Genomic DNA, 21,962 nt, shown 5'->3' with positions numbered 1-21,962 from the left:
TCAAGTTTGCGTTATTGTTGCAGTTTTAAAGGTTTTGTGTTTAGATGACACAAGTCAAGCGTATCCGGAATGGGTTAAGCAGATATTCGTTCCTCATAATAAAAAATATCTAGTCCATGTGTACCCGTTTGCCGTTTGTTAAATATGTACACAAACCTTGTATTTAGACATTCTTGTATTATGAAAACATATATTTCGTTTAAACGGACGATGTAACATATGTACTTGACGTCATAAAATCACATCTTATGATACTTACCGGAAGTTCTACAGAGCGGTGACGGATTGGTCTTGCTGCACTCTTCACAAACCCCCAGCGTCCTGCTACACCGCCCATCCATGCACGTGGCGTTGCACATCCGGTCGCACATGTCGCCGTACCACCCGGGAAGGCATCCGCGGGTGCAGTATCCGGTGATATTACAGACGCCTGTCGAACAGTTAGAATTGCACGGAATGTTGCACTGAGGACCATACATTTCGGGCACGCATCCCTCCAGGCAGTTATCCGCAGAACCTAGGCAGTTCCGATTCAAACAGTTTGCGCTACATGTACCGTCACAGACCCTTCCAAACCAGCCGACGTTGCAACCGTTTGTGCAGTTTCCGCTCTGAAGTTCGCAGACGACATCCTTACAATTCGAACTGCATGACGAGGTACACGTGGGTCGATAGAATCCTGGCACGCATGCGCCGCTGTCACAGTACCCGTTCACCTTGTTACAGGAAATGATACCTGACGACAACGGGAGGCACTGGTTACTGCAATTGAATTCACAATAAGTTCCGTGAGCTCCGACATTGCAAACCAGACACGCTCCAGTAAACTGCGCACAGCGCGTGCATCGATTGCCGCAACGGGTGTCACACTTTTCCCCGAAATAGCCGTCCACGCATGCGCCTTGGCAAACACCGAAAGTCTGATCACAGACGCCACTAGCACAGTTTGAGCATGTTCTCTCACAGTAGTCGCCATAACGGCCGCTGATACACCCTTTGCACCTCGCCGTGTATCGCTCACATGTGCTTCCTGAGCAGTTGCTACCCCCTGGGCAGGGCGTGGCACAGAAGTTACCATAGAAACCGACATCACATGCTGAAACCAAGGAATAACTGGTATTCAACATCGTTTACATGATAGCAATTTAATAATTTTGATAAACGGAGGCAAAACTCATAATCGGATATTATGGTTTATTATAAATCGAACCTTGTTTTCGGACAACTGGTTTTTTTAATACATGTGCATAAAAAGTCGCACCAGATTATACCGTGCAGTCCACCCTGGCTTATCTGGTTCGACTTTATCAGTTTTTAGGAAAATTTTAGTTTAAGGGAAATATTTCCTTTACAATCATCCAGTTTAGGCAGAAAGTTTAGTCCCTGATTAGCCTGTGCGGTCTGCGCAGACTTATCTGGGACGATACTTGACGCACATGCATTTAGCCAATGTTTGTCAGAACGAGGCTCACTTTTAATTTGTTTTACTGCAGCAGTATCGATGCGTGCGAGCTGTTCACAATGTTGAACAATTCTTGGTGCTTCCCGCTTTGTTAAAGAATAAAGTAAGACTGGAGATTACACATGAAGTACGTGCGACTGGTTAACAATGATCATCTCATTAACAAATGTTTAGGCTTAACAAATATTGTATAACAGCATATTAATGCAGATGACATGAAAACAAATATGTTATACACATTAACACGCAGATAAGTATCTGACTTATTAATAAGTATTATATTAAACGACGACACATAAATAAACATCGATTCGCAGATGTCTGAGCGCAAAAAAAAATATGTGTATATATTTGAAATGAAAAAAATTAATGGATCCGCGTCGCGCGAAAATGGGTCGTATCCAGTATGCGGCCAGCGTAGGTCAACCCTAGCCGCTGCATTCTCGTAGTCTGGTCATAATGGACCATGAGACCTTGCATGAATGTAGCGGAAAGGGTTACTCCAGAGTGCGGATGTTCTGGAGCTTAGTAGGCCGCATGTAAAATAAGACCCATTTTTGCACGACGCGTGTCAGGGTCATATTGCGCTCTTTCGCAGCGGTTTGAAGTTTCTAGATTAAATTTCGGACTGACAGTTGTTTTATATTACTCGACACTCATACACAGTGTAGGAAATAGTAGTTAAACTACATATAATGCTTGATTAATTTTCCTCATATTTTATTTTCTTTTCTCTTCAACGTTGTATCATTATTTCAGAATGTTTTATTAGAAAAATAATAAATTATTAAAGATTATGAGCAATCGAATGGACACACACGAAGCATGGCGGTGCCGGGTATGATGATACACATCATGTTAAACATATTTTTTAATATAAATTAGAATGTGTTATATTTTCCTTGTTGTTACTTTATTAAATGCACACCGTAGCTACACACATATTTTTATTGTCTCAAGGCCGGCACTGCAATGCCGGATAATGAATATTAATTGTGTGTAAATTACCTTGCATTGCATTGAGGATGTTTCGCTGTTAGTGTTAGCGCACACCATCGAACGTCCAGTTACGATGACAACACATTGATGATGTCACATGGATGACGTCATATTAGTTGACAACTTGATGAGATGTTGATTCGACGGACAGACATATTTCACGACCACACGACGAAAAATAAACGCGGATGGCTATGTAACCATTCACTGGTATGCAAAATACCAATACAGTTTCAGACCAGGACATGGCCAGCTTTTATATTCAATACGTATTGAAGGTTTGAAATGTGTTTTGTTATGTAATGTTTTGTTTGCTAAAGTGATGTCCTCCCGTCTGGTTTGGTTTAGACGTGGACGTTTCTTCGATAAAAGATTCAATGAAAACGGTGATTCTTAGTTTATAGTAATTTGGACTCACCTAAAAATGAGCAACTAACAAAGCTAAGAACGTTTTGTCGTATAATTGAATGATGGTTGTGTAAAATGGATTAAATTAATGAAGATATTTACTAAGTTTTGGTCATGATGTTTATAATGTTTTGTTTCAAAGAAGTACTCATTACAGTTTTCAGCCATAAAAACACACTATACAAAGCATTTATCTGTAATTGACATTGATACCGTAACGATCGAGAGAGCACTAAATAGATTTTGATAAAATGTATTATTCGTAACACAGCTTCTAAATGACCCCATACGGTATGATATTGGGTCCGTGAATTTAGAAATGTATTGAGGGTAGACATACGTGTATTAAGTATAACGTATCATATTGAAGCGCGTATGGTTATGTTTCGATCTCCACAAAATTAAGACGTTAATCTAAATGGTTTATGCCAATTAAAGTTTGATGTTTCTAGCCAAGAGCCTCTTTCCGTTTTATTGTTTACATATTTAATAAAACATAAGGTGTTTTCTACGCTTAAGCTTTTCTACTGAAATAGTGATTTATATGTGATATCAATATACTTAATAGAATGATATGAGATTAATGAAGATTAGTAAAATACAAGTAAGTTAATTTTACTAAAATTGGAAGTATAAGGTAAAGGATTAATACACAAAACATATATTGAGAAAACACAATCAGATAAAATAGTAAAATGTCATGCTAAGCTATTAAACGGGTTAACGGGTTAAATAAACAGAAAACATAAAACACATCTCACACTAAGCTTTCTAGTGAGCTTAACCAAGCGTGGTTGCCGATTTTTAAGTAAGCGTCATGCAAGCACTAATGTAAGCGCGATTTATTTTCCTGATCCCCGTCCTAACACCTACCAGCCTCTCTGCACTGGAATCCGGGTTTAGGGAGGTCGCATTCTCTGCAATACCCAAGCGTTCTGTCGCACGTGTTGTTAACGCACGTGTTGTTCAAGAGACACGTCAACTGGCATTGGTTTCCATAGTAACCGACGCGACATTTGTAACTACAGGCGCCACCTATGTCATCGCACGTGGAGTTGACACAATTTGAATTACAAGCCTTGTCACAGGTCGGAAAGTTGTAGTATTCAGCGACACACCCATCCACGCAGTTGTTCCCGGCGTTCACGCATCGTTTATTCCTGCACGTATTACTGCACGGATGCGCGCACGTGGGATTATAGAATCCGTCGTCACATCCATACAGGCAGTCCCCGGTGTCTATTTTACACACTTGCACGTCGGGGCCTCTCTCCGCACATGTTGGACTGCATGTTAGGGCACAGTGTGGGGAAAAGAACCCGGGCTTACACACGCCGCTCGTGCAGTCACCGTTCTCTTTCGCGCACGTGATGAAACTCTGCCCAGGGTCAGAAACACAGTTGTCGCTACAGTTACGCTGACACGTGTCACCGAATGTACTAACGTTGCAAACCTCGCAGGTCCCATTCACTCGGTTGCACACCGTGCATCGGTCGCCACATTTGTAGTTACAATTGTCGCCATAGTAACCATTGACGCATCCTAGCTGACAGAATCCGGTACTCTGTTCACACAGTCCGTTTACGCAGTTGGGGCACGTGCGGTTACAAATGTCGCCCCATCTGAACACAACGCACCCAATGCAGGTGCTGGTGTAGCGGTTGCAGGTTAGATTCCTACATTGAACGCCGCCGAGACAGTCTTCGTTACAGAATGTCCCAAATTTACCAACATTGCACGCTGAAAAGCAAAAACGTCATGATTGCAATACGCGTTAAATGTGTTATAGTCGGAGCATTTTTTGTTAATTTATCAGTGACGCACCTTACGCTGTTAATTACCGAGCTATCCAAATGAGTTAATTAGGTCAATACTATTGTATTAGATCTGTTGCCGTTGTTCAGCTGCACAAATAAGTTAATTCGTTAAATATAAAACATGGATGTTGCTTGAATATATGATAAGGCGTAACAAAAATAATTGTTTGTTTCCGGTGGCCCGACCCTACCTAATTTTTTGCCGCCGGTCCTAATCTTTTTTGAGCCCAAAATTCGAAAAAAATCGGACCGCGTATTTTTCGGCGACGGTCAATAAACTTGTCAAACTTGTCTACGTTATCCGCATATCATTTTTATTGTTATTGAAGCGCACGTGGTAGCTGGCCAATCAGCAATGAGTTTGCTCACACATGATATTGGGTCATTCATGCACAGACACTGTACACTTGGATACCGAATACAGAAATTAAAGCTACCAACTGCAAGTTGCACTATCGCCTTAAACGCACTGTTTTAACCTGCACTTTTAAAATAAACATTTTACTTTCCTGAAAACTGCTATCGGTAACAGCGCGTGCAAAGTTAAGTGACGTGTGAACAAGACAACCCCGCATAATTAAGGTTAAAGATCACTAATAATATTAGAATCCTCGACAAATTAGGCTACACAATTACGAACCGTTATTTCATTCTCATGCATTGCTCACTATGTATGATAATTTGGTGTTTTTTTGTAATTGATTAACTTTTCCCACATTCTCGTAGTCAATATCTTTATATATGCTCATTCTGAATACCCCCACCCTCGCTGGATAATATGTGCTGTTGTTGCTAAATTATCGGAAGTCAAAATATTGTTATAAAAATTGTACTTTGTTATATTGCCCTTATTGTATATGTTATATACTTGGGTGAAAATAAAAGTTCTGTTCTGTTCTGGAATACACAGTCAGTTGATCTTGTCGTCTGCCAACAATATAGCGGCCGATGGCAAACGTCGTATTTAAAGATTAGCAAATCAAAAGAAGCGTACCAATAAATAAATTATTTCTAAGCTGATTACTTAACACCTTTCTCCCGACTATCGATCTGAATTAAAGGATGATAATTAAATAATTAGTTCTATTTCGATGATGTTACACCTTTTTGCCGATTATCGTTTGAAATTAAAAGGTGATAATTAAGTTGTTTTTTACCCACAAAAATGCTATTGTAAAGCAATATGGCAACCAAATTGTATATTTGCTAGGTTTTGCAATGTCTGCAGTCAAACAATATGCACGTTTTAATTAATGTGGCAAACGCGTACAATTTTTCGGACTGTCGTTTTCGGATACAGTAATTATGTTTCGTCGATTATAATTTATTTTCGAAGTTCTTTATAGAAGAAATAGAATGACGAATGCACATGCGGTGATACGGACGGTGTGGTTTATAATATTTTAAATTGTATTCACCTGAAAATACAATTGGAAAGACTATAAAAAAGAACAATTAGTAAAGGCTCTGGATGGGTTGGTGGATCTGCCCTTTATTCCTGTTGGATTCCTGCGGCTGCGGTTCCAAGACCCCCGGCCTAATTTTCAGGATTTCAAATTTGGAACAATCGACACCCCTATTAAATGTTCATCTATAAAATAACTTATGTTTGTACTTTGACAAGTACCATACTAATTATTTGTATATTGAAAAATGTATGTTACATTATGATATGTGATATGCCCTTGTTGTCATTTAAAGAATATAAACAAGTTGATAGTAAATGTGTATATAATTATTTCAAAACCAGTTTTCGCGCAGCTCAGCTGGTCGGCTCAAAGAAATTTTGGGACAGCGCTAGCCCTGGTAGATAGACCTCACGACACCAGTACATAATATAATCTGAAGATGTGGTCCTTTGGAAGCATAAACTGCATCCAAGAAATATAATAGCACACCCAGTTTGATTGGGTCTGTTCATGGTGATAATGTTACATGCAACACCACTCGCGTCCCCCAAGCATGGCTTTTGGGCTATTTAATATATTATAAATTATAAATAATATAGTATATACTCCATGATTCCAAAGGAACGGAAAGTATAACAACACTGAATTCCTATAGACACTGAGGGTAAAGCTTACTGCGACTTTAGTAATGCCTTTTATTGGTAATAAAATGGACTATTAAAGCCGCTGCCAGAAGTCAACATTAAACTCGGAAATAAGGAAAGCAAAAAATGCAAAATTAATGAACAGCAAGTTTTTATTTCATTAAAGCATTTAAATAAAGCCATATTGCATTACATACATCATCAAATTTATTGTACATACAGTTATACACCAAAAAAATGAGAAGAAGATGCACCATGTACGACATTTTCTAAAAAAAAATATTTTTAAAAATAAAATTATTTGCCTATCTACCTACCCTAATTTTTTAGGCCATGTCAGTGGAAACAAACATATTTTTTTGTTAGGCCTAACAGAATAATTTTATTTTCGCATGATAATTTGTAGTTTCATAATTATGTTAATATATCCGGTAAAGGGAAAGTACTCTAGCTGAATATAAAGAGTGAGTACGAGTTATCTTGTTCTGGAAAATCGTTAACTATGCATATTTACCATTTATGTTTAAAATATTAATTTCTGTTAGCTGGACTGTGTATGAAATAATGTTTCTAATCGTATGTGTTGTTCAAAAGAAAAAAGTAAATTTAAAACTGAAATTAAATAAATCATATTTACATTACTTCAAATAATGAAATTATCGCGTTTATTTAATAAAATAAATATTAAATCGTTGGTTCTTCATACTTCTGCTTGGAGAATAAAATAAATATCGCTTTAGTTTTGCTTTATCAAAACACGTGGGGTCTTGCGGATGAATAAGTTATACATACATCTATGTGTACAAGGCTGTAAAAACATATAGAACGCAAAGGTAATATATGTTTCACGGAAAAAACAACCTTTTGGTAAACCCACTAATCTGCTGTTATAAATAAAGCTGACCCATTCATTATCCTTTCAAAATCACACAACGTATCGACCGTCATTATTTAAATCAAGCTTTCATTGGTTGATAATGGATCAGCGTTGTTTGTACCGAGGGATTAGTTTTTCTAAACTCGAGCGAATTCAGGGCTCAGTCTAATCTTTTCTAATTTAGAAATACATCATCTATGGGTACAGGCTGTATTATGCTTTCTAGCGGATACATATGGTATAACACTATACATCATTTCATCCCAGCCTTAAGCAATCAGTAAACGTGGTTATATTAGTCCTTTTTATTTCTTTGCATATAATAGCTAACATATTAAATGGAGTTATCATGTTTGGTAGAATTGAGTTGTACGCATGTTCACAGTCATCAAAGTCTTCATAATGTGCTACTGCATGAGATATTGGGTGACCCATTAGTATCCTTATGCTTTCATTAAACCGAAATTCGTCGTTAATTTCATACATCACTTTTAACTGACACGGCGGAAAAGAAGATAAACAATAAATTGGAAAGGTGAAAAAAGGGTATTCAGAAAAAATACCGAGATTGAATATGGATTATGTCTAGATAAAGGAAGTCATGTATACGAATATTAAAACTTACTAAATACGATCATTATACGACGAATATGTGCTAATGGATATGGTTTGTAAGACCCAGTATGGAAAAAAAAGGTTTGCAATATCAAATTTCAAAGTTGTTTATTTTGAAGAAATACAGGGAGGTCATTAAAAAAACGGAAAACTCAAAATATATTTTTGATAAATGTTAACGGTTACACATGCTCAAACCGTAAGTCCTGAAGCGAAGGTTACATGCTGTCAGATTGATTGAACCCCATGGTTGAATGCATAATATAAATGGCTTTTGCAACCCGCATAAAACCAGAACAACCTACGAGTAACTCGCAGGCTGTTCAGGTTTTATACTGTTTGCTGCTCATCAGTATCGAAGGGTTGGAAATGAAGCCTTTAAAACTTGAATTTAGTAAGAAAGGTCTTTAAATAAATACAACTTTCTACGGGACCACACATGCGTTAATATACGTATATAAGTCGTAAAGGATTATACAACAGTTTCGACGGTATAATTGTATGTAGACTACGCATATACTGGTTTCTGTGCATTGACAATAACTAGCGCAAGTGTGAGTAAACTTTGTTTTAATTTATTAACAATTTTATATTCTTGTGTAACACTGTAGAAGTGCCTATTAAATGAATTGACTTCAACGCAAAATGTGTTACTGTTTCAAACCATTTATAGCCGCCGACGAAGATAATACTCTCCATTCTTAAGGAATGTTGATCATAGAATACGAGTGATATTGTGTATACATACAGACAAAAAGCATAAAGACGCTTACCTTGTAGGAATTTTCAATCAAAAATTTCATTCACAATAATACCAGCATAATAAATCAAAGAAATTCAAGACGCATGCAGTATGGAGCTTTATATAAATTCATATACTTGTATACTTGTCTGCACACAACACAACCTATGCTTATATTAAAACCAAACAGATACATGATGTAATACTATTCAATATGTTATACATTCCATCAATTCATAAGCAATTTTAAAGGTCCTTAAAAGGCATTACACATACGCTGGGGACTTTATAAATAAGTATACATATAAAACCAATTGCATTGCAATATAACAACGATCTACAACTATGTGCTATGAAAAGTCTAACACCTGTGCCAGCTAATTCAGGGATATACATGACGAAAACAAACAGCGACTGAGTAAAAGTGCCTTTCAAAAACATAAAAGCACTAACCCTTATGGCGCGTGAGCCTTTTGATTTTATGTTTAGGAATGTTAACATGATACAATAAAAAGTACCCCCCACCCCCACCCCCCAAACAAATTAAGGACATGTTTAGCAAAATTATCATGTCTAATAAAATCCAGAATCATACAAAACCACACACCAGATGAAAAACATAATGTTCATGCGTTATATAATTACAATATCGCAAAATAGCAGTATAATCTTACCTTGTTTGCACCATTTAACCGGAAGTCACAGTCTATGCGCATTTACTGGTTCCGCGCATGTGTACCATTCCGCATCGGTGAAAAAGTCATACTTTCAATTCATATCGCAATAACAGGACAGATTTTATCTGACAACGATAACAAACATTTAGACATAGGAATACTGACACTTTATTACCAAACATAAACGTATTTTGGTGTTGAATATTACTGATAGTTTCAATGTCATTACATAACAAATGTGTAGAGGTAATTACCAAGCACTGATCATATGTGTATTACGTCATTGAAACTGCGTACCACGTGTTGTTGCATTTAATTGGCTGGTGGTTTGTTTAACAGTCTGTTTTAATGTTTTTGTTGTTCGTGTAGTACATAAAGACATTTCAAAAGAACTGACGGATGAAATGTGATGGATGAAAAGACAGAACGGGACAGAACAAGACGAGACAAGACGGAACAAGTGGGATAGTTGTTTTTATTTAGGTAAGACGCGATCCACTATATTATATATGATATATATATATATATATATATATATATATATCTAGGTTTGTCATATATATATATATGATATATACATATATAAGTCGAATATTATGATACACATCATTTTAAGCAGATACCGGGAACTACACATTTCATAAATAAATTACAAATCATTGTATATACAAGTTGTATTTAAATAAATATGAAGCAACGCAAACATTTTAGATTCAGTATTTGTTATAGAATTGAATATTTCACGTCAAGAAATAGATCAATATACTTTTGCATTTACGAATGTTGATTTTGTGTTTATATACTGGTCGTATGCTATTGCGATGAGGGATATTTACGGATTGCTTGGAAGGAAGAAAGACCACGAAGAGAATGTGTTATGATTATATATTGTTAATAAGCGGTGATCTATCGGAAGCAAAACACGTGCAGGGTTAGGAAGCACTCTAGGTTACACACCAGTAATTAATACCAAAGGTATAGCGTAGACATCGTGAAAGCGTGTGCAAAACTCAAGCAACGTTATCTATCCATTACGGAGGTATATTAGTATTAACCTTTACATGTGTATGAGTGTCGATTAAAAATTAAAACACAACGACATATTTAACAATCATACCTTTAATAATGATCAATTTAAGTATGTATAAGTAGAGTCTTTGTTATTTATGTCCAATGAAAATATTTAAGCTGAATTACTAAATTATTATTTTATCTTTTTAAACATAGTTATACTTAAAACCTATTCCAATTAAGAGTTAGAGTTTCCATATTTTGTGATATTACATTGTATTCTATATCAGAAAATCAAAACAACATAAAAAAGCACGACTAAACTAGCTCGCACAACAAAGCCACGTGTTAGGAAGCCATTGTTATTGAGACCTAGATCAACATATTATTTCGTAATTCCATCAAAGTATATATCATTTTTATAGCATATAAGACGAATGAATCTAAATTGAAATGATGCGTTTATTACATCATTATGTCAACTTACTTCCGGTTGGACACAGCACACCCGCGTTTATGCCCTTATCACATTCCGCACACGTTCCAGAGTTGATGTCACATGTTTTGTCGACACATGTTGACCGACAGACCGCGCCGCATGTCGGCGTGTAGAAGCCAGGCTCACAAGCGTACAGGCAATTTCCAGTGGCTTGTTTGCAGAGGGGACCTTTCATATGCAAAGAAATAATCATTTCACCGATAAGTATATACTGAATGTCTTAGGCACTCGGCATTAGTTGCTACCCACCCCCCCCCCCCTTACTGCTTCATCTCTCACCCAGCTTCTAATCCCTCTCAAACCCTTAAAATGGTCCATCTGTGATACAAAATATTATCAACAAAATAGTAAGTCGATTTTTTTTACTTATATATGTATATAAGTAAACAAAATTGTGGACTAACTTTTGTTGGTTTTGATATTTTTGTAGAACAAATGGGCAATTTGTAGGGGGTTTTAGGAGGGGGTAGAAGCTGTGGGAAGAGGGCTTGTTCTGAATATTTGGCTAGTAAATAATTGCACAAAATTGTATCAGTCTAGTGGATGGTATATGACATGAAATCTGAAATAGCGCAAGTCAGAATACTGATATATACTCGTATAAACAATAGACTTGGTTAACATATATTTTACTGTATACACTAACAAACCTATTTTCAGATGAAGTCGCCCTTTTATTGTTTTTATAGAACGAGATGTCTACTTGTTTCTATGCTGTGTTATGAAGACAGTATAAGCCAAAAGCTGTTCCGCCATAATATCATAATGACATTGGAAAAACAGCGGGAATCATAGAACGGACTTAATTTTCTGTCGACATCGGATTCATCCATTTTAATAAGATGTTTAACCAGTATAATTATACAAAATAAAAAGTTGTTGTTGCGCTTCAAAACATTTTGACTTAAACTAAACAATAAGAAGGAAATAAATAATAAGACATAAACTAATATATGTATATATTATAATATAATCTTAGCCAGGAAATATGGAGACAATTACCTTCAAAAAGGTAAACGTTCATTGGTAAATCGACAGCTATGTACGAGCATATACAATAATACGAGTGTTAAAAAGGAGGAACATTTTTGGCGATGATTTTAAAAAATGAATCGCGGACATTAAAATGACATATGTTGCAGATTTGTGACATTATGAACACTTTCTAAAAAAAAAACACACGAACCTATTTCTGTATTAGCGGGGCTTCTTTTACAGAACTGGGAACATCCGAGTGTGCATTTCGCTCCAAAGTAGCCGTCCCGGCAGCCATACGTGCAATCTCCGAGAGTGAAGTCACAGTAAGCGATGCCATTTGGATCCAAACCGCAGTTAGCAGGACAGGACTGGTTACAGGTCTCTCCGAAAAAGCCGCTGTCACAGATGGGGTCCAAACAGGTACCTGTAGTGGAAGTAAATAAAGGACACACACTAGTTTTTTCTAATGGTTTATTCGACATGTCGCAAGCCTGTGGTCAGGGGTATCGTGATTGATGTAATTCGACAGCTTATGTGTATTGGTAGTTTGGTATAATCCCATGACTCTTAGTTGCGTTAATGGCATGCTGTGTACAATTGTACACAGTTTTTGTCATTTTCTTTCGCTAATGTTATATTCAAATACACCCATACACGATATTACATAGTTATGTAGATAATCATATCGATAACATGTACGAGCTAGTTTGAGTCTTCGCCTATAGACGTGATTTTGCAAACAAGTCTATTATCAAACACTGCAGGAATGGACAGCATGCACGTAATCATATTAGATGATGTAACCAGAACTGAACGAAATCTTCCCAATGAGCGATATTCGAATCAAATTCTGTTTGATTTGCTAGTATGATCTCGTGTCGATATCTTGCTCCTTTGTGTCTTGTTTTTGAGTACTCGCCGTTTCGAACAAGAGGTCGACAATATCATACACAGAATGGCCCAAACAGAGCATCGTATAAAACTTCACACATACCAGTGGTTCTATGACAAACGTTGTTTGCACAGTTAGGACATGAGCCACTGCAGTCATGCTTGAAGTAGGTAGGCATACAACCGTCTCTGCATGTGCCGTCCTGTTCGTAAAAAAATATAGCACAAGATCACGCACAAGTAAGTGCATGATAACAAGTTTATTAAACAATACATCCAGGAGGCCAAAGCCCAAGTGGACATAGTAAGCATTCAGGGTTTACAAAGTAAATAGTTTATGATTAAACACAGTTATAATACATTAAATAAATACATGTATTATTAAATACTAGGTTCTTCTATAAACAAATATCGATATTATATATATATATATATATATATATATATATATATATATATATATATATATATATATATATATATATATATATATATATATATATATATATATATATAATTAGATATGTGCAATAACTTAATTTTCTAATAGGTTGACATATTTATAGTTTCGTGCCTTAGCTAAATGTATTCTTAAAACATAAACAAAAACAATAAACGTGCAGTTATATCAACTTCACGCAGATTTGAATATTTATTATAAAAGAAACAGAAAAAACATGATTTACACATGCCCTCACATCATTTTTGCATTATTGGGATTACAGTAGGGGCATTTGTTGACTATTCTGCTAAAGTTTGGTATGAATTATCCGTAAAATATTCAGGAAGAAATACCGATATATTGCAGTATCTTGCACCACCGAACTCCACACAGTTGACGCCGCACGTGGATTGACATTTGGGACCCCAAAACCCGGGCTTGCAAACAGTGCATCTGAAAAGAAAGGTAAGCAGTGCATGGTTTGTTTTTACTGGCTTTATGAATTGTAATGTGGATGAGAGTTATCAAGAATGCATGTAAGTCTTTCTCTCTATTACAATTTTGAGAAAAACAATCCTTAACAAACATATGCACGTTTCGCTCCCTTGTCATAATTAATCGGATCGTGCACGTTTTAACTTTACAAAACATATTATGTATTATTCTCTTTGATCAATATTGTTGAATATATTGTTTATTCCAATATAAAGCGTTTCATTAATAATTTTATGTATTTTATTAAATAAATCAGTAACTAAGGTAAAATATATTCTTAAAGTAATACAATTGAGTAAACCAAAATCCTTGGAGTAAAAAGATCACTGATTGCGTAAGCAGAAATTAAGTCTTACATATAGCGTTCACAACACAAGTGCTTACGAAAATTGGTATCTGTCACACACGGCACAGTTTGCCAGATCGACTGAAGCCGCACATGAAACATCACATTTATCACCCCGGTAACCGGGTCTGCATCCGTCTAAGCATGTACCTAGATATTAAAAAGCTTCATATATAATATATATATAATATACATATAACGTGTCTATAGTAGTAAGGTCTGTTTCAATACTTGCTTCGACATGTTAGTTTTTACGTATGCCCATTATTTTAACACTCAATACAAGAAATAGGTTTTAAGAATACAATCTACGTACATTAAAGCGCATTTTCTGTTTATTATTGTGGCGCCATTCGCGATTTAGAGCTAGAACGCTTTGACTAAGCGTTGTATTTTCTCACCATTGTGAATGCAGATGTCTCCGGTGTCTTTCAGACAGTTACTGTTGCATGGTGTGCAGTAGGGGCCGTATCTTCCAGCAACACAGACAGCGCATGTCAGATTGTCAGAGGGCTCGTTGTAGCTACAGGTGTTGCAGCTGTAAGGGAATCGAGGAGCGTATGAGACGCTGTCTGTGAAAACTACGCAAAATGCATGTGCTTAAATCGTCATCCCAGATCAGCCTGTACACAGTCTTATCAGTTAAGACACTTTCGGCTTTGGAATGTGTAGTTTAAAGAAAGTCTCTTCCAAACGAAAGTCCAGTCTAGGAAGAGAGTGTGCGGACTGCACTGGCAAATATAGAACTACACTTTACGCACATGTTGTATATTTTAAAGCACTGTATATTTACAGACTTACTTCCCAAAGTGTACGATTTTTCATACCGGTATATCGGTTTGATGTCGTAACAAAATGTAATTTAACCCAACATAATCTTAACTTAACCTTCACTTATGTCAACTTTACCCAACAAATGACAACTTAACCCATCAGAATGTTAAATCAACCCATCTATAATGTAAACTTAACCCAATGTATCTTAAATAAACCCAACAAAGTGTTAACTTGACCCATCATAATGCCAACATGACTCAAAACAAAATGCCGGCATGACTTAACTAAATGCCAACTATCAGTTTCTTTCAATACAAAACACAATTGCCACTTATCGACATGCATGTATTTAAAGCCAATGTAAGGCATATATAGACTCTGTATTAACTTTTACTTATTTCACTTTATTTACTTTAAATCCGCATTTAAATTGATACCAAAGCATTGCTCATCCGACAACAACAATATGGTTCATAAAACCATCATGTGAGTGATAATTTACTTATAAACGTTGCGAATCGCCTCCGTTATGTGGCATTTTTCAAAATCCCACGCTTTCCTTTTCTTTTAAAAGCTATTTACCGTCTCGTGATAGTTCGGCGCAAAATTTAAACTAAGAAGTTTAAATCGAACAAAATGAAGAATATGTTCCTATAAAATTGATGAACTTTGAACGAGTCTTGTCTTATTGAAAACGCGTTTCAAACAAGGTCTAGTCACGTGATGATGATGATAAATGGATACATGCTAATTAAACGGTAGAGTAACTTAGGTAATATTTTAAATGATAATTTTGAAATAAATGTAATTTAAATAGGCATTCATTATGCACGTGTGTATAAATATAATTTTTGTCTCGTTTCTTGAAAGTTTTTTTTTTCGATTCATTTTCATTTGGAGTACGGCGTCTTCAAAATTTGAGTATTGTGCAAAATTGAAAACAAGTTTTACCAAATTGCCGGAATAAACACTAAACATCAATCGTTTGTTTGACGTCTCTGTGACTGTGTTTCTTATACATACTTAGCAAGGTTGCAGAGTCGTTGACACTTGCTGCCGTGGTAGTTTGGTTGACATCCATAGTAACAACTTCCTGTAACCGGGTCACATCTGCAAATATACAAACATATTATAAAATAGAAGATAAGCTGTAGATAGTGATAAGCTAGACATATTTAAAGAGATGAAAATAGTTTGTAAAAGAAGCTACAAGCTCTACTATGTTTATGTGCAAACGATAAATAAATCATATTTGAATGTACAACGTACCTCGCCGTTCCATTGGGTGGTGATACACAAGTGGTGCCACACTGGTCACATGTGTTCTGGTAGAGAAACCAACCTGGCTTACAGACAGAGCAAGCGGCATCTGAAATATTTAATACACAGCAGATTAATATTCAGAATAATGCATTCCAAATATAAATATTAAAGACATTTTAATAGACATCAGTATGTAAACTGGACTTGAATGATTACTGAATGTCCAAAGGATTGTTTATATCTATAAACAATATCAGCTATGTGGAGCCTGAAGCGATTTTCCACATATACTACGTGAATGCCATATAGCACTGGTGAAACATGCGCCCAAACAATTAAAAATCAGCAACTGTTCGATCTTATAATTAATTTAGGAACCATTTGAACCAAACAAAAACCTTTGAAAATACACATGTACATTGATCTTGCCTCTCTTTAATTAATTAAAAGTAACAACTGTAATAACTTATGCTAATATTATTGTATTCATATTATACAGAAGACTGCATAGCGTATTCAGACAGTTTGATATAAAATGATCAGTATACCAAGTTTCATTTGGTTTATATATATATATATATATATATATATATATATATATATATATATATATATATATATATATACACTTTTACCACTAAACGATTGGAACTGGCTTCAAACTGGCTGTAAATGGCGCTCAATTTTGTTATATGTCTAAGTAAAAGGTCACATTAATTCCATTGCTTTTATAAAAAAGCAATACAGTTTTCCCCACAAAATAAATTAAAATTTGTAAAACTAAATATACTGTTTCTTTTGTTAGTTGCTTTTGCTTTTGTTAACTTTAGCGAGTTGTTACTTCCGCTATCATTTAAGATTATGCGCGAATGGGCGTCGAAAAATATTACTGACTTCGTTTACACCACATTAATATTTTTGAATTCAGGTGAAGATCTGGTTAAGTTTTCCGTATGATAATTTACTCACTATCTGTCCCAGTGCACACATCGCATCCTGCGTTGCTACAGCACTGTGTCGCGTCTGTTGTACGGTTATATCCCGTGGCACAAATTAAACATTCCACCTTGGAAGATCCAGCCACTGCACGACAGTCGTCACAATGCTGATTTGAAATGGTAACATGTATATGAAATCGGTATCAATGTAGTTGGCTTCGGAAAACGTTATATTACTCGAGCATAAAAATTATGCAATACTTTTTAAATAAAACAAACAATATTAAGCCCTAAATAACACGACTTTAAATGTATTATCATCTCGTTTGAACGTGCATAAGGACAATATTATTGCAAAACACACCTGTATATATATTTTTATGAATTATATTTTAAAGGAAAACGAGATACGTACCGGAATTGATGATTGACATGGAGTGCATTTGGGACCAAGGAAACCGGTGTTACACCCTTCGTAGACACAGGTTTGGTTGACGTTACAGGCCACAAATCCGTTAGAGTCCTTATAACAACCTGATAATATTTTTATAGAGTACTTTATTTAAATTGAATGTGCGTGTTTTCTATAAACTCATAGACAATCAGGCTTAATGTAAACTAAGTGTAAAATGCTGTTATTTTTATGTATGTTTATTTTAAATGTAAACTATATTTAATATTGTTTTGTGTATAAAATACGAACATGGCGTGCTCAAGGTGTGTCAAAAATAACTATCAAACAAATAAATTATTTTGAAATGAAATAAATATTCACTGTAATCTACTTTGTCGTAATAAACAAATTGCTAAACAAAAGGCAGAACTAATACTCTTTGTTTTTATTGTATGGTACAGAAGCTGCATAAAGTGTCTATATTTTAGCCAATTATTACTCCGCTCTTTAACACACATTCCACGTCTCTTGAGAGCGATACGTCTTCAAGTTTCGTTTTGTTGCAAAATGTATTTTGGTTTTGCTTTTAAAAGTACAGGATCTTAATGAACAATTTAACAAATATATATAAAAGATAAAAATAATTTAAAAGTATTCCCTTCCTTCGGGAGTCAATGACTACCGATTCTTATGTATGTCATGCTGGAGACAACGTACTTTGTAGCAATACAAAGATATCAGAATAATATAGATGCCAAAAGAAAAAAATAAGTTCAAGCAATATCTATACGTACCAGCACTGCAACAAGCTGTCTGCGCGACATTTATTGCGAACCCATCGTGACACGTGATGCATTTGTAAGCTCCAGCTTGAAGGAAACATTGGGTACAGTTGTTGATCTGTCCACATTCTTGAAACACACAAAATAAAATAAGCGTGCATGGCATGTTTTATAATTGCTTTACAATTACCAAACTGAAACACACTTAATATATTTGTTTATCAATTTAATTTAGCTACTGGACTTAAAACCTCGAAAGAACGTTACAAAGACACAAAGATGAACACTGAAGACAGAGGGCAGACAACAAGTCATCCGAGTCATTATGAATGGGCATTTCAAATACATCGTTATAGGAATCCTTCGGAACCAGTGTTTGACCGTGTTTTTTATGCGTAATTAAAACTATTACATCTAAGTTTTAATAGTGAGGTGTGTCCTATGTTGCAAAATAGCAAACATGTCAGTGCCTTAAGAGTTGTTATTAATGACTAAATTATCATTGCTTCATCCCTTAAAGGAAGACATAAATAACATGCACATGTTTCGATAAAGATAGTGTGTCTTGGTAGTAGGTCATCAAACATTTATCATTATTGTTTTCAATAACTATCTTCCATAAACAGTATATGTACGAATAAAGTAGATTCCAATATAAGTAAGGCGAAAACGTTGTTTATATAAACTAACCCGACGACCATATTTTTGTGTCGACTTTAAACGTTTTTGGTTTAACATGTTTTGTGGTTTGCTAGATTCTTTCACATTCGCTAAATTAACTTTAAATAAACAAACAATAAATGAAACAAAGAGATTATGTGGCCATTTCGTTATGTCATTGCGAATTCTTATTTGAGTTGGCAACGGTTAAAATGCTAACGAAAAATGTTAGAGAAAATAAAATACACTTTCTGTTAGCCCTTACAACAACACAAACCACGGCTGCACCAAACGGATAACGTTCATTATAGCTATTAATTTAATTATCAAAGCCCTTCAATTCTAAGATAGATTTTGTGCTGCCAATACAAAAGCAAAAACAGAAATGCCTGCCAACAACTAAAGACGCTACATATGCAGTTAACGAGAGCACTTCCCCAAAATCATAAACATCACGCGTGCCACTAACAGCAGTCAACGTTTTTCTTAATCGACCAACTATACATGTATTCATGCGGGAAAATACTGTGTCTTGATATAAATCAAATAAAACTTAAAAATAAAATTTAACGATTATAAATTAGTTTCAAAAAATTATAATACGTTAAGTTACGATTAGCTACCTTTTAAGTATCCACGCCGGGTATGCGGATACTTTGATAAAAGATGGCACTTCGATACCAGATAAGAACAAAAGCCACGCGCGAGAGTTGAGTTCTTCAGCTTTTTTGCATTTATGTTCTGTTCATTTGGTTTTCAGACACGTAACATTGTTTGGTCGAATAATGGTATAGTTCTTCATATTGCGGACCAGAAAGTCGTGAAAAAATCGATGATCAGTACATATTTCAACAAAATAAAAATACTTGGAAATAAATCAAGAACGTGCCAACTAATCGAAATAAAAGATCAATATGTCCATTAATGTTACAGCATGTTACATTTTAGTTGAATAACGTATTTGAGGAAATTCAAATGTTTTAAGAGTCGGATGCCAAATTTTCATGGACACTTCTTTTACCGATCATCTCAAAGACAATGGCACTTCGATTCCAAATAACTCGACACTTTTTACCAGATATAGCACACTCTATTTAGTGAATCAGAAATGCAGAATTCGCTGTGGAATACTGCTTTAGTAAGCAGGCAATAAATAAAAATGTATGTACTGACGTTAGTTAAAAACAAATTACCAAAACATGCTCTTATCCCTTTGGAATATGACATTAAAAGGGAAATGGAAGTGTAAAGCTCAATATTAAGGGAGTTATCCAATCTCTTTTAAATTTTGTGACTACGCATAAGTATTGTCTTCATGATGCGATTCTAATGAGCACCAGTGACAAAGGATTTTATGAGGTGTATTGGCCGCTTTAAGACCCATTGCTCCCCTTATCTAGAGTCCTGCTATAAGTTCAATTGAACACAGTCGTGTTGATCCATATGATCCGTTGTATTTTCAAAACTCTTAATCTCATTTTACCACTTAAAAATAAGTTTATTATTTAGACAATTATTTTCGGTCGTACTTGAAATATATTACTTCAGAAATAAGCATATGAATCTTATTTAAAATGTGCACTTATAATATTAATTATGTAAAGTCATTGTTATAAGATTTTTGAAAACGAACAACGCCATTGGTTATATTTTACATGTATATGTAATTACGTTATGCATAGATTCCGAATGTATCGAGCTTGACAATGCAAATTGATTCGTACTTCAAAATGTGTAGTAAGAATAGTCATAATATACATAAATGCATTTCAGGTAAAAGATAAAACTCGGTTATCAGAGTGCCCAATTTGTTGAAAGTCTCTGTTATCCGAAGTGCCCTATATCGGGAATCAACGTATCCGCAACTTCATGCATACGATCTATTTAAACATGCTCTATCTTCGTTTATATTTCATTGAATACTATCAGAATTTCAGTATTTGAAGCACAGTGATTACTCTACAAGCTGGAATATCAAACCATTTTTTTGCAGTACATGTATTTCTAAGTAGTTTTATTGTGTTAGAAATGTTTACTGTTTATCCAGTTTATGTTGTTTTCCGACCGAATTTTCTATTTTTGGGAGAAAAATCTGCCATTCTTCCGTGATGTTTTTCTTTGCAATAGAAACAGATACACCATTTATAAACTCACCATGTGCCTTGTCTAAAAAACCTAATCTTTGTGTTATAACTTTAGAGAAAAACTGATGAACTTACCTCTCGCGCGTGGCTTTTGTTGTTATCTGGTATCGAAGTGCCATCTGTTATCAAAGTATCCGCATACCCAGCATAGTATCTGTTCCTTGTAACTCTTTAAATTGAGCCACTTAAGAAAAGATAAAATCACCATCGCGATCTTAAAGAAAGATAATAAAGAATGAAATCTTATATTGAAAGGCGTTGACTCGATACACACCGAGCTGTCAACACAACATCTCAGATAATTAGCATCTGCTAGTCACGCTATTTGGTCATCGTGTATATGTAATTGAATACCAGCTTTAAATTGTCTTAAATACTTTGTTTCGTGATATTCTCTGCTGTAAAAATACCGTTTAAGAGAAGTATTTTCTGGAAATATATTAAGTACATACAAATGATCTCTCAAGTAACTTAATGGTATGTTAATTTACTATCTGTGTCTTTTCCGTGTTCGTCTTATTTTTGTATCATTTTAGTATTTTGTATAATGTCCCACTTTCACTTTTTTGAATGAGACAATCAAATTAAGATATTATTGTTTATATAACTTACACCAAACCACAACGCTAGTCTATTTTATTGAAACACAAATATCACAAGATTAAAATGTCAGGTCAACAAATAACTATGAT

General features: G+C 35.1%; 1 protein-coding gene across 1 annotated transcript in view; it reads right to left on the bottom strand.

The window, feature by feature from the left end:
- Positions 1-18,385, bottom strand: part of LOC127870188 (cell death abnormality protein 1-like) — a gene marked incomplete at its 3' end in the record, with an annotated part of 36,105 nt that extends 17,720 nt beyond the window's left edge. The window contains exons 1-13 of the mRNA XM_052412843.1: positions 18,367-18,385; positions 17,706-17,824; positions 17,322-17,457; positions 16,359-16,458; positions 16,113-16,199; positions 14,714-14,850; positions 14,351-14,462; positions 13,825-13,924; positions 13,133-13,232; positions 12,347-12,562; positions 11,149-11,328; positions 3,743-4,609; positions 965-1,096 (exon numbers count right to left, since the gene is read on the bottom strand). Of these exons, the coding sequence (XP_052268803.1) occupies positions 965-1,096; positions 3,743-4,609; positions 11,149-11,328; positions 12,347-12,562; positions 13,133-13,232; positions 13,825-13,924; positions 14,351-14,462; positions 14,714-14,850; positions 16,113-16,199; positions 16,359-16,458; positions 17,322-17,457; positions 17,706-17,824; positions 18,367-18,385 (2,305 nt within the window). The remainder of the gene's footprint in view (positions 1-964; positions 1,097-3,742; positions 4,610-11,148; positions 11,329-12,346; positions 12,563-13,132; positions 13,233-13,824; positions 13,925-14,350; positions 14,463-14,713; positions 14,851-16,112; positions 16,200-16,358; positions 16,459-17,321; positions 17,458-17,705; positions 17,825-18,366) is intronic.
- Between the last annotated feature and the right edge of the window lie 3,577 nt (positions 18,386-21,962).

The sequence above is a fragment of the Dreissena polymorpha genome, chromosome 2 (assembly GCF_020536995.1).
Source record: "Dreissena polymorpha isolate Duluth1 chromosome 2, UMN_Dpol_1.0, whole genome shotgun sequence".
NCBI lineage: Eukaryota > Metazoa > Mollusca > Bivalvia > Myida > Dreissenidae > Dreissena > Dreissena polymorpha.
The sequence above is the reverse complement of the archived record's forward strand: the minus strand, read 5'-3'. Positions and strand labels throughout refer to the sequence as shown.